Genomic DNA, 16,856 nt, shown 5'->3' with positions numbered 1-16,856 from the left:
GAAAAATTGCCCCTAAAATCCAAGATGGCAGCATGAGTTCCCCCTACTTCCGGCCATACTTAGATAGGAAACTCAACAGAAACATATTCCTGTAATCGTAGTTATGCTTAAAAATTATGATATGACTAAAAAAAAGATGAGGGCAGAAATCTACTGCGCGACCTTTACTAAAAGGACTGTTGGCGACCTTACTGGTGTCCCTTTTGACAAATACTGATTTTAATGTTTCAAACTAAAGGTTAGGTTCAGCTAAACTTGAACTGCAATATGATTTTCTGTGGTATGACTTGAAAGCTAGTGCATATAATGTTTTCAAGCACAAATGTGCAAAAAATTTGCAGACGCATATTTTTGAATTACAAAAAATCAATTTACTAGTGTAAATGTAAAAAGCGATAAACTTCAGAACACATAGAATTAAAATGAAGTTCTATTAAATCAAGTTTAATAATATGTATCTAAATAAAAATTATGTTATTATATGTGGTTCTAATTAAAAAAGAAAGAGCAAAGCATATGATTTTTATATGAATCTATGAATTAACAAACAAGATATCACCATGGAGAAGAAATAAAAGGTGGAGAGAGTGAAGCCTGCAGTTCTTGAAGCAAGGATCCTAAGTCACGTGGTACATTTGAAAACACATGATACATTGGAAGAAATTGGATTTCTTCCGTTCATTTTATGTAAAAAAGGTCTCCCATTCGTCAAAGTTGAACCATGTGACTTGAGATCTTTGTGTCAGCATTTCCTAAGCCAATGATTGGGCATGCTTCCTCCAGTTACTAATTCCTGCTCTAAGGGTATCACACATAGTATATTAAAAGAAGAATAAAACATAATTTCAATTTTATTCATAATTTTATTTTAAAAATATAGTAAATATACAAAAATTTTGAATGTACAATGTTTAAAAATATAAAACAGGTATTAAAATACTACATGAAGTCTAAGAACTGGTCACATCTTAAGCTCTTCAACAGCCTTTCAAAAGGCTTATACTTAGATAAAGTAACTTTGTTTCCAATGATTATAAGCTTTTTCCGAGCCCTTGAAATGGCAACATTCAGTCTTCTTTCATCATTTAGAATCTGTCCATTCTAAAAGGAACAAGACCAAATATTTTATTTTAGGTTAATATACATTTTCTATGCATGTTAAACAGGGTTTTAAAATACCATGGTTTTTTTTTTTTTTTTTTTTTTGGAAAGAGCCCACCTACCTTGGTTTTGATCGAATTCCCGGGTTCTTTTAGCTCTTTTTAAAAAAAAACCTGGAGTTTTCCAAGAATTACTTGATTCACGATCTCTATTTATACATTGTACCAAATTACTGCCTTGGTTCTTTTACTTTTCATAGACAGAACTATGTATCTTAAATCATACATCAAATTTTACTTAAATATTATGTAAAAAAAGTTAAAATTAAAAAACAAAATAGAGCCTAAAAACACCAGTAGTAGGCCATTTAAGAGCTTGTCTGTGGACTTCAGTACAAGTATGAATTTCAGCTATTAGTACAAGGAACAACATTTAAAAAAAAAAAAAAGACTGAATTCCATACTTTCCTGATTATATTTCAATTAACTGTTTCAGAAAAATCTTTTTTAATTTAAAAAAAAAAATCAAGCTATTTTTGACACTAGCATTCCAGCATATGCTTCAGCAGTTGGCCATAGCAGCCTAGTTTTGTGTTATTTTATTTGTCTTTCATGGGACACATGTGAATGAATTTTAACAAAACTTAAAGCAAAACAGTTACACATCATGACACTTACAAAATAATTATTGCAGTGTTAACAAAAGAATTCTGCATCCTTGAAATTTTCATAACTTTTATCTTTACTCAATAACTCAATGAATTAAATATTTGGCTAGCGGCAGTAATAAGTAGTAGCAATATTTGAAATTAAATTTCCCTGTTGCAATATCAGCCCCTTGAATCTTTGATAAAGCATAAAAATTGAGCAGGATGAGTAATAGAAAGAATAACCACAAATTTGATACTCTTGGAATAATTTGAGCTAACCTAATTGTAGAATTAATTCTACTTAATTCTTTATTTTTAATATGTTTAATAATTTTCGAATATGGATCATAGGAAATCAAACATTAAACTTGTTAACATCAGATTTGTTAAGAATAGCGATTAAGCCAAGTTTGTCAGCTTTGGTACTAAAAAGGTCAGTATTAAAACAAATTATTGTCACATCAGCTGGCTGATATTGCAAAACTTGTTTCAGAAATCCTGATTTAAAATCAACATTAGAAAAAATAAATTTTCAAAATGTATCCTTTCGAAAGGCAAGTTTAGGCACAAAATTTAAACTTATTCTTTAAAAGAAATAAAGTTGGAAATGAAATTTGTACTTAACACACCTAAACTGTCATTTTATCTCAATACTAAAATTTACTTATTTGATGAGCATTAGAAAAGCTATTTTAATAATAGTTGACTGTGAGGTAGTTAACCAAGCAGCCAGGGGAGCCCCTAACTTAAATTTTTTGGAGAGCAAAAACTCTCACTTTACAAAATGAAACTTCAAATATTGCTGAATGATGATAACCTTGCTGAATTGTCAGACAAAATTTGCTGAATAAGGAATTTTTTTGGAGGTTACAGTGACCCCACATTGGGACGCCCCTGCACAGTATTAAAAGTAAGCCTACCCTAGCCGACTAAACAACTTCAGTTATTTTGTTTCAAGACCAGTTCATTTTTATCAATCCGAGATAGGAAATTTGCACATTAGATGGCAAAAGAATGCTGATAACAAGAGCAATACCATCACTGATTGAAAATAAAATCTTGGTAAAAAATTATTTGTTTGAAAAACACACACACACACAAGGTTTCTTTTCGGTCCTTCTAATAATTTGTTTTAAAAATGTTTAGGAAATTTCAAATTTGAACATTAAAATGTACTTTACATGTTCCTCAATAAGAAAATCAATTTAATACTTAAAAATATTCAAATTTAGTTTATGGGCCTTACTGCAAGTGGTATGATGGTACATATTTCAAATCATTATAAATACATTTGTATTATATTTCATTTGTTTATTTTGTTTTCCAAGTACATGAGGATTCATTGGTAAAAGTAAAGAGGGGTTTTGGAGTTAGAACCTGCCCAGAACACTTGATTTTAAGTCATACTGCCATTCCAAGTACAGTAATACCATAACATGTAAGGACTGTTATGATTACGCTTCTTTAGCAGCACTAGTGGGCAGGTTATATACTTCAGTTGGATTTTGGTAATTCCATTTGAAAATAATTATTTTTTTCATTTTTAATAATTTTTTGATAATGTTGTGATAGAAAAAAAACCTAAGTTAATTACAACACTATGTGGCTCTCCAAGCAATCTAACCTCTCTATATAACGTTAGCTGGAACTTTCTATGACTGTGTATGTGTGTGTATATATGTTGTAGGTGGATTTTTTTTTTTTTTTTTTTTGGTGGAGGGAAGGAGAGAGATAAAAGCTCGAATATTATCAGCTAAATTAAACTTTTTTCAGAATTTTGGGAGAAGCCAGGCCCTCCTCCCCCCATATATATAAGCCCTTGATGCAAGGAGTATTGAAATCCTGATGAATCCTGAATTTTGCAGCATTCTGACTGGTTGGGGGTAATATGGTAATATACAGTCAAACCTTGATATCTGGAACCTCCTTATCTCGAAACCGTTGATGTCTCGAAACAAAAATTTTCCCCAGCATTTTCTATAAAAACCCCTATGTATTTTCCATGGTTATCAAAATTTATTTTTCGAAACCCTTGATATGTCGAAATTTTTGCACAGAAGCAAGTTTCAATTGTAATTTTGCTTTGGCAATTTTTAAAGTAAACCAGTTCCAGGGACGATGGCTTAACGTTTTTCATCCCTTTTCTTGGAAAATTTTGTGAATAGGGGATTTTGGCAAGATAATAGGGGAGTGTTGGTATGAAGGAGGTGCTGTGTTTTCCCCAGAGTTTAGAATCTTTGCGTATTTTTCTCGAACATATTGTCCATTTTGAGGAAAGGGGCTCGATTTTTTGTCCGTCAGTTTTCAAGCGAAAACGGAAAATGCATTCTTCATTTTCATCATTCAGATTTTTTAACTCCTGCAAAAGGCTGCTGAGAACTTTTTGAATGTGAGGTTACTGGTAAAAGATAAAATTAGAATTTTTAAATTTTTAGGTGAAAAAACCAAGCTGAAATGTTTATTTCAAAGTCTCATCCTGTGCACTTTCGACAATTAGAAAATTTCAAATCTAGTGATATATTGAAGACTACTTTATTGATTGTAATTCGAAATGGTCTCATAGTACATATATAAATGCATATAGCGTACGTGTGTGTAAATGTGAGAGTTACTAGTGTAATTTAAAAAAAAAACCTAGATAACTCAAAAACTCAATATCTCGAAAAAATTTCCCATCCCGAGAGATTCCGAGATATTGAGGTTGTACTGTAGTTGATTTGAAAATAATGATCATAATTTTGCAGTGAAAAGGTAAACAAATCAATGACCTGAAACCTGCAAAGTTACAAAATCTGGCAATTGTTTAGTTCCAAAGCTGTGCAGAATTAAGACTATATAATGCAAAATAAACAAAAAAAAAATTGTTGGAAACATTTCTTCATTATTTTAAGAAACTACATCATAACTTTATATTTTTCTAAGATGGACATCTGGAAAAAAATTATGAAAATCAACTTACATTTTCAGACACTTGATCAGGTTCTTTATTTTTGACACATGAAATTAAAATTACATCTTTGTCTCTTCCTTGATACTGATCTACAGTATTCACTTCCACATCTTTCAATGATAGACTTTTGAGTTTGTTTCTGATTAAATCCACTTGCTTTCGGAAAGGTGCAATAACTCCGATATTTGATTCATGCACACCAAACTAAATAAACATTGGAAGGAGCACATTAGGCAAAATAAATACTTTTTATAAAAAAGACCAAAATCAGTTAATATTTACTACATTGCTACAAACCTTCAACAAACTCCTCAATATATCTACTACAATTTCTGCTTCAAAATCATTTTTCTGACAATTGTGCTTTTCTTCTTCTTTCACAGTTGCTGTTTCTGTATTTAGAAACTTAAACGAATTCTTCAAATCTGAATCCAACAACTTCATTAACCAAGTTTTATCAGAATCAAAAGCAGCAACATTTTGATAATCCAGTACAGCACTGGCGACGTTTTCTGAACCACACTGTAAGGCACCTCCATAGCTTAACTCATTACAGAGTCTCATTATTTCTCTGTAAAAGAAAAGAAAAACATACAAGGAGTGAGAAAACTAGTGAAAAAAAAGTTTTAAAAAAAATAAATAAATAAATAAATTAGAAAATTATTGGCTTTTGATGCTGTGATGTCATTTTGCATGGAGTTTCATTTGTGTAAATATAAACTATAATTGGCTAATATTACAAGAGGAAAAGAAAGAAACTATCTATTTAATTTAAACCTTAAGAAAATGCTACATTCTAAACATTTTTCCAGTTACCCCCCCACCCCCTTGAGACAAATTTTTTTCAGACAAACTGATGAAAAATGATCTTTTTTCTTCTTTTTGTTTGACAGAAAATGAATATAAAAAGGTATAGTGTAAGTTTTTGTAATTTCAGTTGTGTATGGGGGTGGAGGGTGACTAAGGAGCGAGGGTGAGGTAATAGTTATTTTTGAGAGAAAAATGGTATACAAACGAAGTGAATAACAAGCTTATGGCTAATCATCAAAATGCAAGAATATGGTTACACCAGAAAAATGCATAAGTAGTATCATTTGTTGTAAACAAGGTTAATTTTAATCTATTCTACCTATTTTTACTAGCACAAATCTTACAGGGGTAGACAGGCATGTTGCATTGTGTGTTATTTTATTTTTAAAGCTTAATTTGCAAGGGCATGTGCAAATTTGGCTGTAACTTTCGCTCGTGTTAGGCACTGGCAAATCCTTAAGTGATTAAACAAAGATGTTCATACCTTCACTTAAAGCAAATGTACTTAGCTTAAATTGGGTTAGACAATGAAAAAAATCTTTTCACACAATGGTGCAATGTGCTTGTAACAAAACATTATTTGAAACTAAAGAATTGTTTGAATAATAAATATATACTTTTTTTCAGAGTCAAACTTAATGCAAATAACAATATTTTTTAATATTTTTTTCATATTTATCAACACTAACCTGTTCATTCTATACTGTATGTTCAATTCCATGCAGTTAGTTGAATTCTGCAGCCTCTGAAATAAGCTCTCCTGCATTCCATTCAACCTAAGCAAAGATTTAATTGCAAAGAACAATATTCTGATCTATATATGTATCAATAATCTGAAAACGACTTCCATAACATCCCATCTCTCACACACAGTTTTATTTATTTATTTATTGCAAAATAAAAGCAAATTTTTTCACAGAGTTAAATAATACAATATTATGATTAACTAAAATTTAACTAAAATGAATGATATAAAAATACCTAAAATATTTGATAGAACTAATATATACTACTTTATAGCGAGCCAATTATAGAATATTGTCTTACAACCAAGGAAAAAATATTTCTGATATTTTTAAACAATTTTAGGTGTGCCCTTCATTCTTATAAAACCTTTTCTTGTTCTATTTTTTCAAACTCATTTCTGATTTCCTTCACTGGTTTCTAAATTCAGCATCCAACAATAGCCAGCTAACCTATCCACAACTCATTTTTCTTGGTATCGTCTCTTTAGATATCATAGATATCCTGATGAAATCTTTCACTCTGTTCTGCACTGTACGCTTCCAAGTTTTCGTTAAGTAGTCAATACGGTGGTGTAAGAAATGAACCTTTGAGCTCATCTTGCATCCTTAAGCCTCATAAGCCACAACAATGTTATAAAAATTTTTGTAGTCAGGGTCTTTATGATTTTCAAAAACTTGTAGCCTGTATTCTTAAAAGAATCTCATGCTTCTGTTTTTTAAACATTGTTTCCAATGAGAAGGCATTATATAAAAGTTTTCTTACGTTGGTGCCAATAAAAACTTCCTGTTTTGACTTGGCTTCATGCAGATTCGGGTACTTAGAACAAAGAGATCTGAAACACCACCCCACTTGTTTGTTTGTTGGCAATGATTTAAAAAACTGCTTTATGAGCCTCAATTTAATGTGAAGAAGTATTAATGATACCTTTTCCGGAGGAATCAAGGTAGGTCAAATTGATGACGTTTTTCTTGCCAGGGATTGAACTGTCTCCTACCCAATAACATGTTGAAACATTCTCAACCTCATCGGTAGTGTATTTTATTATCAGTTTTCAACTTGTTTTGACATGATCACTCAAGTTTTCTCCCAATACTAATTTACATCCTGCTGTTACCATAATCATCAATCATTAACATTTTTTAAAATTTATTATACAAAGTCTAGCTACATAATTGGAAAAATTAATGTGAGAAGTTTTTGTCTTATAGCCATGCTTTTAAATAAAAGAAAGATTACTAAATTTTAAATTAACTTAAAAAATTAAGCTAAATACAACAAAAACTTGAGTGTAGAAAAAAATGGATGTAGTAGAACTTTTTAAAGCATTTTTTTTTCACCACGTTTAAATCTAGGTAAGTAATCTGTATAAGTCCTCAGGTTTGAAAACATCGAAAATATCCGACATTTATATATATATATCGGATATTTTGATATATATCCGATATTTTCAATCAGCACAAACTAAAGTCCTATAAATAGTAAATGCATCTTCAAATTACTCTTATTTTCTTATATTATAATAATATGTAGACTTAAAAATTAAGGTTTCTTTTATTAATTTCATTTTACATTTTTATCAATTTTAATGGAGTTAATTTAGCATTTGCTGTTTTACTCATAATTCTTCGGTTAGCTACTTTTACAGTTATATGAGTCAGAAATAAATAATATGCATTAATCGGAGCACAGTCATAAGACATTTTCTTTTCATGTGAGATACATTTGATATTTAACTAGGCATTTTTAATATCAATTAAAATTGTTACGTTACTAATAATTTTACAAATATAAAATGCAAAAAAGGAACATTATATTACTTTGTTATATTAATGATGTATTAATGCATCATAAAAATATAGTACATAACCTTTTGGTTCTTTTCAATAATAAATGAACAATATTACTATGATTAATATACTTTTTGTATTGAAAATACCGTAGTTGAAAAATAAATATCGAAAATATCAAAATATCATATTTTCAAAATAAATATTGGATATATATCGGCGAACCCAGGCCTGTGTTATTTAAAAATAGTACAGTAAAACCTGTCTACAACAATACTGTTGGGACCTAAAAATTTGTTATAGACAGGTTTTCGTTATAGAGAGTTTGATTATTCATGCTGCCATTTTGCTGGGGCCAAGGAAAATGTCATTATAGACAGCTTTATTGTTATAGACAGTATTTTTATAGACAGGTTTTAGTGTATAACACTATAAAAATAAATATTAAGCTTTTGAATAATAAAATACAGTTCAGGTCTTTTCTGCAGACAATAACAATATTCTTAAGCATTATGACTAATGTTATACATGCTAAAACTGCAGTAGCACAATAACGTATCAACTAAAGAAATATATTTACCTAGCTTGTTCATTCACAACAAGGGGAGGAAGTTGTTTTTCATCACCTACAAGTATAAATTTTTTGGCAAAAAATAAAGGTCCAAGGCAAGCAACCTGACTTATTTGTGAAGCTTCATCAATAATGCAAACATCAAACTGCCGTTTGTCAAATATGGGATGTTTTATTCCAAGACAGGTTGTTGCAAAAACCATCTAAAAATAAAATATCTATTAAATAATTTTCTAATAATATAAAACCATTAAAAACATTTATTGACTAAGTATTAATCAGGAAAATATTTGCTCTAATTCAATACCTACCATCTCTGAAATAAAAATAAATAGAACAAATTTCCCAGTGAGTAAAAATGCTACTCTTGAGAATAAGACCTCTTGCACCACATGCAAGCTAATAGTGACATTAAAGACAATTTAATAGATACAGTGAAAGCTTGTCACAACAAATGTGAATACAAACAAATATCCATTTTAATGAAATAAATGTTTAATCCCGATTCACTTTCTAATACATTGATCGAATTTCATTGCAACGAAATTTTTGTCACACCAAACGAACTTTGTGGTCCCTTGAAGTTTGTTGTGACGGTACTTCACTATATATGTATTTATTTTTTAAAAATTCAGAGAATTTTCAGTTTTATGTTGGGTTTTCTGGGGGGGGGGGGGGTAAATGAGGAAAAAAGTGCACCAACCCAGCAAATGAATACCCCCCCCCCCTAACCAGTAGACTATCACTATTTTCTACTCATTTTCCTTTTTCAAATGTACAGAAAGAAGTTACTGCTGTCAAATCATTTAAAAAATATTTCTGAACTGGACTGCCAGACTCATATGTTGCTTACGCCACTTCTGAGAGAAGCGGATCGAATCTATGTAGCGGTAGATGTGTCAGGTGACTGGTGTTTTTCCTCTTTTTCCCATGGAATTACAGAATGCAATATACGATGCAATAGAAGGAAATTACTGAATGCATCATAATTACCAACAATTATAGCGCAACAGAGTAACTGCGGTTTGCTCCTTTTTATGATCAAATTATAGTGTACATAAGTCTTACTTTTCTAAGTATGGAGTCTCATAACTTAACAAGGATATTTATTCTGTTTGTAACATGAAAAAACCTTATTTTTTAAAAAAATTTCTGGGCTGTTCATTCATTGGTCAGTCTACTGTACAAACATTTGATTTCTTTTTTTTTTTAAATTTTTAGAGCAAAATAAATTAACATACACATGAATCTTTTAGCCAGCAAACAGTAACTCAGTTACCAGTTTAACAGTTTCAGTAGCATATTCACTTTTGGACAGAACATGTATTAAGCTTTAAATACAAGCCCTATTTGTCACTACCATTAAAAAGAAAAAAAAAAAAAACATTTTTGAGGCAGAAATACACTGTGCATCTCAAAGTGGGTGCCGCAGCATTCTGGGGTGCTGCAGTGACAGGGTAGGGGTGCTGCAAAGTGTCTATTGTATCAATATATATATGTACACCGGAAATCTACTACGGTGCCATGAGATAATGCTAATTCTTCCAAGAGGGTGGCCTGAATTAGAAAAGTTTGGGAAATCCTGCAGTAGACAATATGAAGCATGCTGAGCAAAAATACAAAGTTACTTCATAGAAACATTGGTTTTATGTCAATAAAACTCCTATATTTTTTTACTTAAAACTTTAAAAAATGGGAAAATCAATAATCACAAAAGCAGATTTCTGTGAATCTGGAGATTGAAATTTGCAGAATGCTACCAATCACTGAATAAAGCATGTATGATCTCTTTCTTTTGCCACCCCCCCTCCCCTCTCCCCAATACTTTAAAAACAGTAGAATTTTGTTAACTTCCTCAAATTCAATGACTCAATAAAAAAATTTCATGTCTGGAAGTATTATTTATATTGGTAAAACTTGATAACTCAACACAAGTTAAAAGAAATCCACTTAAATTGACTGCTATTAGCACAATCCATTTCTTGTACCATTAGGATTTTTCTATCTACCTCAGAGAATTTTCTATCAGAATTCTCTATCTACCTCAGAGACCATCATTTTCTATCTACCTCAGAGATTTTTCTATCTACTTCATACAACAAGCATATACATAAACTCAGAGATCATACATCAAGTATTTTCTCAGAAAACGTGGAGGGAAAATATATCAAACTAAATACCCCTATGATCATTATAACAACTGAATGTGCACTATAAAGTGAGAATAAGTTGTTGAAGAGAGAAATGTCTTCAACAAAGAATGTCTTTTTCAAGACAGGAATAGATGCAGTCTTCATGAGCAGATGCAGTACTTCGCATTTGTTATTGGATATCATGTCAGCAAAGGCTCAGTGAACCTTCCGTACTTGATCCTTAAAATCAAAACTTGCAAGGGTGAAACTCAAACAATTTTTCCAAAGAATATGGAAGTGTATAAAAAATGATCTTTTGAAACTACCTACTGCTGTATGTATGTTCTCTGCCGTGAGCAGGTAAATGGTAGTATCTACAAAAATGAGTTTTTGACATTTTTAAAGAAACATGTTTTTCATTCCTACTAGACGTTTTTTTCATGCTTTATTTTCAGCAGAAATAGAACAGCAAAACTAAAGTATAATAGATGACGAAAATGTAAAAAAAAAAGAAAAGAAAAAAGAAAATAAATTAAAAATTTACTGATGTTGCTCTTTACCTTCCCAGAGCAGGGTTTAATTTGAAATTTTAAACCTGGGTGAGTCTATATTCCCTTACACCTAGAGAAAATCTGTTTCCTAGTGAAATCAAGCTACCAAGGCTTTACTGTATCTTAAAAAATAATGATTATTATTCACTGGCCTCAAAAAGTTAAGGTACAACCAGTTTTTTGCTTCTAATTTGCAAATTAATGAATGTAGAAACAAAAAAATTTGGAGGATTTGTGCATTAAATGGTATTTATTGAATACGTCATAGAAATTTGTATAGTGTATTGTAAAAACGATTCATAGCAAAAAACGCAATCTTTGCGGAAAAGTCCATTCTTGAAGAAAACAGAACATCACAGTGTTGTGTAGTAAATATTCATAGAAACAATACAAAAATGGGTTCTAATAAGGAATGTGACCTCCCTAACTTGAATTCATTAACGGTATCGATTTTCCATGCTTTTTATTAAACTGTTGGACACCAGAATAGGAAGCGAAGACCAGATACAGAGTAAGCTTTGTTCCAGCTCATGTAACGACCTTGGAGGATGATTTAAAGCATCAACCTGTCTGCCAAGATAGTCCCAAAGATGTTCTATTGGATTCAGGTCCGGAGGATCTGGCCACTCCATTCGTCCCAAACTGTGATCCTCAAGATACTCCTCAAGAATCCAAGTTGGTGACATTGTGCGTTAAAGTCCAACAGAATGAATTCATTACAGGGTTCATAGCAAGTGGAAAAAAATATACAGGAGTTTAAAAGAAAAAATATAGGAGTTTGATAGCAAAATATATAGGATTTCAATAGTAAAATATATAGGAGTTTAAAAGGAAAAATATAGGAGTTAGGTAGAAAAATATATAGGAATTTGAAAAAAATATAGGATCTAGTAGGTATGTTTGAATCACTGTAAAAAAATATAAAAAAAATCACCATTATCAATACAATTCTATATAATGCATGAAGTCATGGCAATGTGAAGAGTCACATATGAGAGCAAATGAATTTTCGTACCTACAGCCGCTTATATGAATCATGTTTGTTTAAGACAAATTTGATTAAATTTCGCAAAATTGTGTGTGCCTGTTTTTCTCTTCTTTTTTTTTTAAGTGCAATTCTACATACAATTTAAGAGATCTTTAATAAATTTTTGGTCAAACGACATATCATTAGAAGTATACCGTGCACTCAAAATATTTATTCTCTGATAATTTAAAGAATTTTATCACAAAACAGTATGAAAAAGTAATTACAAAATTCAGATTTTAACTTACATTCTTTGAAAAATGCATCTCTTATTGATTGCTAAAACTAGGTAATAATTATTTTGGACATTCCTTTTTCTATGTCATAAATCTACTCATAGTCCTCGGTATTGGTACCTCATTGCTTCAATGCTAAAACCAACGATTTAAAGCCCCATCGACTAAATGTCTCTCTCGTCTAACAGGTTTAGTTGGACATATGAGAAAATCATTGCAAAAAGGGTGCAACACTCTGCCTCCCCTTCATTTCACTATAAACAGGGGAAAAAACTAATTTTACTAAACGAACCAAAGAAAAAAAAGACAGTGTTAATGCATCACGTTGGTGGGAAATGATCAGTCTCATATGCTTGATTCATTCAAGCCGCATGTTTGATTCAAAAATTCAGCAATTTCTTAATATTAAAACTGGATTTCGTTTCGTTTTCGAGGAATTGATTCATTAAAGTGGCTGATTCAATTACCCGGTGCTCACTGTAATGGCATTATCCATAATGTGTGTATTATTATATTAGTTAATGTGTGTATATATATTTACACACACCATGAATAAAGAGTGAATTTAACCTAATCTGTCAAATGAAAGGGGGCGTTAGAAGAGCTCAGGTGGAGCAAAGAACTAGCCAGTTTCCTGTCCAATTTGAAACCATAAAAAAATTAAAATAGATAATAAAAATAATAATTAATAAAAATAATAAATAAAATAGATAAAAAAAATGAATCATAATTTAAAAAAAAAACTGAGATGAAAACTGATTTCTGAAATTCTTGAAAAATCTACACAAAATAAGTACATATTTGATTATAAAAAGCGGACAAAATCCAATAAAATGACTTTTTTTTCGTAGAGATAGTTACATTTTTCAGCGAGCTACAATTGAAATACTCAAAGTTAAATTAATACCAAAATCTGTACATGGCATTTTCAAAAATAATCATTTGAGCTACAACTGGTCGTTTGAACTACATGTAAGATTGTATGTGACAAAATTAAAAGCTTTAAAATCTTTACAGCAGTCCACATCAAATTAACATATTATACTATTAAAATTACAAAGTAAACTTATTAGAAGAAAATAATTAATTGAAAACAAGTTAAAAGTTAAAAGGAAAACCATATATATTTTGTATATTTCATAAAAATTATCAAACATAAGTTTAGTACATATGCCAACATTTAAGATGTAAGAGTGCACAGTGCAGGGGAGAAAGAAGGAAATAATGGATCAAAGGTTTTTGTATTTTTGGGTAGCATTTAACATCCGACGAAAAAAATATAGGAGTAAGTGAGAAAATATAGGAAATATAGGAGAATATCTGACAAATTGTGAAAATATAGGACATATAGGAGATATAGGAGGACTATGAGCCCTGTCATTACCAATAGCACCAGCATATGGGTGGGCGTATGTATCAAAGGTCTCATCTTGATATGTCAGACCAATCAGAGTTTCTCCACGGAACACATGCAGGTCAGTGCAACCATCGAGCGAGATCCCTGCCCAGACCATGATTCCACCACCTCTTTAACTGTGGTCTTTCAACAGTGTTGGATTGATGGTATCTATTGCGCTGTTCCCTCCAGATCAGTAGTCATGCTTAATCACTCTCCAATGTAAATCTGAAATCGTCTGTGAACAGCACAGCATAAGCGGATCCTCCGCTGTGGTCCGTTGAGGGGAACACACACAACTGGTCGTCTTGCATAGAGACCTGCATTGCGAAGACCATTTCACACCATAGTAGCAGAGATTCTTCTTCCTGAAGCTACAAAATGGTCTGCAACAAGCTGTGGCACAGTAGTGGTTCTTCTCCTTAGGGCCGAAAAAAACTAAAAAACCGTCTTCTACAGGTGTTGTAGTTTGTGGTCAGCTTGGAACAGGTCTTCTGGACATAAAAATCTTCTGATTGGTATTGATTCCAAAGTCGCTGAACAACAATACGAGACACATTGAGAGGTCTAGCAGCACCAGCCTTAGACAATCCTATTTCCATCCATCCAACTGCCTGCCACCTTTATGAATTGGACAAACGTCTCTCAGATATTGTTCTAAATTCTATTGACAGTTGTCACTGAAACTGCCAACAACAGTTAAAAATCAATGCAACTTACACACAAAAAAAAGAAAGCTTGACATTTGCATATTCTTTTCTCACTCATAAAAATATGTTCTTTTCCATAAAATAAAAGTAGTAGCAACCTTTTTTCTTTATAAATGGTTTTAAAGATTGTTATTATCATTCATGCAAACTATGCATTTCATTGCTACTGCCCATTTTTTTTTTATGGTGAGCTTCGAAAAACATGTTGTACCTTAACTTTTTGAGGTCAGTGTATAAAACAATTGTGAATCAGTAAAAATGAAATCATTTAGACTGTTCACAGATCACTATGAAGGAAACCAAACCTTTTCTTGCATGAAAGAAGAAAACTCTGCCACAGTTGTAAAACCCTTTGTTAGGTTTTGAAAAGAAAATTTTCGAATTTCTTCATGCATACGAAAATGGGGTCCAATGCGAACAAAATCCACATCATTAAGTTTCAACAGAATATTATCAACAGCAGAATGAGTATAACTGGCGAGCAAGACAGAAATTCCCAACTCCACCAAAATTTTCACCAAAGCCACAATAGTTGATGTTTTTCCTAAACAAGCAAAAATCAAGCTTTTAATATTTCTTACAATATCAATTCAATGTTAACAGAACATGCTTCATAAAATCAATGTATAAGAAAAGATTTTTAAAAAAATTATGCTTAATGAGAAATTTTCATTTCAACAAACATAACAAAACAAGCTATATCTCTACATAGTATAAAATGAAGTCTCCAAAAAGCGTCTTTTGTTTGAGCATCGCAAAAACTCGAGAACTACCCGGCCGATTTCGCTGAAATTTTTACAGTATCTATTTTCAGCACCGAAAAGGTTTGCAGACCAGTTCGAAAAAAATTCGACGAGTAGTTCTTTTTAAATTCCAATTTAGGCCCAATTTTCACATAAATTCCCGAATATGTGGGTGGAAAAATTACTTGTACATATTAATATTATATATCGGTGGAAAGGGTAGAATTTTTCCCGTTTTACACAATCTGTTTCAATGCTCTAACTTAGTAACGTGGGAGTTATTTGCGTTTTTAGCTCGAATTTTTTAGACTTAGCTGAAATTTAGGCACTACTTTCTTTCTTAAAATATATCAATAAAAAATGAAGGAATTGTCCCACGGTTTTCTTTTTGACACCACTGGAAAAAGTGAAATTTTCTACTTCAGATCTATCTCAACCTACGGTCGAAAAAACTAAGCTTTTCCCTCCAAAGAAAAAAGTAACAAGACTTTTTTAAATCAAGTTCAAAAAATCTCATTTCCATTCAAGTTGTTAACCATTTCATTTTCATGTTTCCATGGTTACGCTTTTTGAATCCATTGTTCATTTCCATCTTTCTCATTTTATGTTCTTTAACTTATTTTATTTTGCGTTTCCATGTTAAATCCATCTTTCTCATTTTCATTTCTTAGAAGTATTTTATTTGCAACTCCAGAGCTCAAACACGCTACCTTGCGGTGATTAACAATAGTGCCGTAAAAGGTAAAACACACCATTCGTGAAATACACCGCCAGCTCAGTCATTTCCAGCCGAGGACTGCAGCACTCATCAGCCCGGCATAGGAAAGTGACTGAGCTGGAGATGGAAAACCTCTTAAGGAAGCCAAGAATGCCAAACAAACTGGTAGCTAATATAGAATTAGCGCAGACCAGACGAGTGACCGAAGCAATGGTTCGGTTCAACTCGAAGATTGCAGGCAAGACATGGTATATTCAGTAAATTACGCCCTATAGCCAGGGCTAAAGCAAATACATGAAATACACCGCCAGCTCAGTCATTTAAAGCCGAGGACTGCAGTTTTGTGCTTATTAGCACTCATCAGCCCGGCATAGGAAAGCGACTGAGCGGGAGATGGAAAACCTCTTAAGGAAGCCAAGAGTGCGAAACAAACTGGTAGTTAATATAGAGCTGGCGGTGTATTTCATGTATTTGCTTTAGCCCTGGCTATAGGGCGTAATTTACTGAATATACCTTGCCTTGCCTGCAATCTTCGAGTTGAACCGAACCATTGCTTCGGTCACTCGTCTGGTCTGCACTAATTCTATATTAGCTACCAGTTTGTTTGGCACTCTTGGCTTACCTTAAGAGGTTTTCCATCTCCAGCTCAGTCACTTTCTTATGCCGGGCTGATGAGTGCTAATAAGCACGAAACTGCAGTCCTCGGCTGGAAATGACTGAGCTGGCGG

The 16,856-nt window shown here is 31.9% G+C and overlaps 1 protein-coding gene across 1 annotated transcript in view; it reads right to left on the bottom strand.

Moving 5' to 3' along the window:
• Window positions 1-847: 847 nt before the first annotated feature.
• LOC129220092 (DNA replication ATP-dependent helicase/nuclease DNA2-like) overlaps window positions 848-16,856 on the bottom strand; it is a 54,405-nt gene continuing 38,396 nt past the window's right edge. Inside the window, exons 11-16 of the mRNA XM_054854431.1 lie at window positions 14,973-15,211; window positions 8,625-8,818; window positions 6,200-6,286; window positions 4,998-5,271; window positions 4,710-4,904; window positions 848-1,101 (exon numbers count right to left, since the gene is read on the bottom strand). Coding sequence (XP_054710406.1) covers window positions 940-1,101; window positions 4,710-4,904; window positions 4,998-5,271; window positions 6,200-6,286; window positions 8,625-8,818; window positions 14,973-15,211 — 1,151 coding nt within the window. The 3' untranslated portion in view covers window positions 848-939. The remainder of the gene's footprint in view (window positions 1,102-4,709; window positions 4,905-4,997; window positions 5,272-6,199; window positions 6,287-8,624; window positions 8,819-14,972; window positions 15,212-16,856) is intronic.

Source organism: Uloborus diversus, chromosome 4 (genome assembly GCF_026930045.1).
Source record: "Uloborus diversus isolate 005 chromosome 4, Udiv.v.3.1, whole genome shotgun sequence".
In the NCBI taxonomy this organism is placed as follows: Eukaryota; Metazoa; Arthropoda; class Arachnida; order Araneae; family Uloboridae; genus Uloborus; species Uloborus diversus.
Note: the sequence above shows the minus strand (reverse complement) of the source record. Positions and strands in the feature narration are given on the sequence as shown.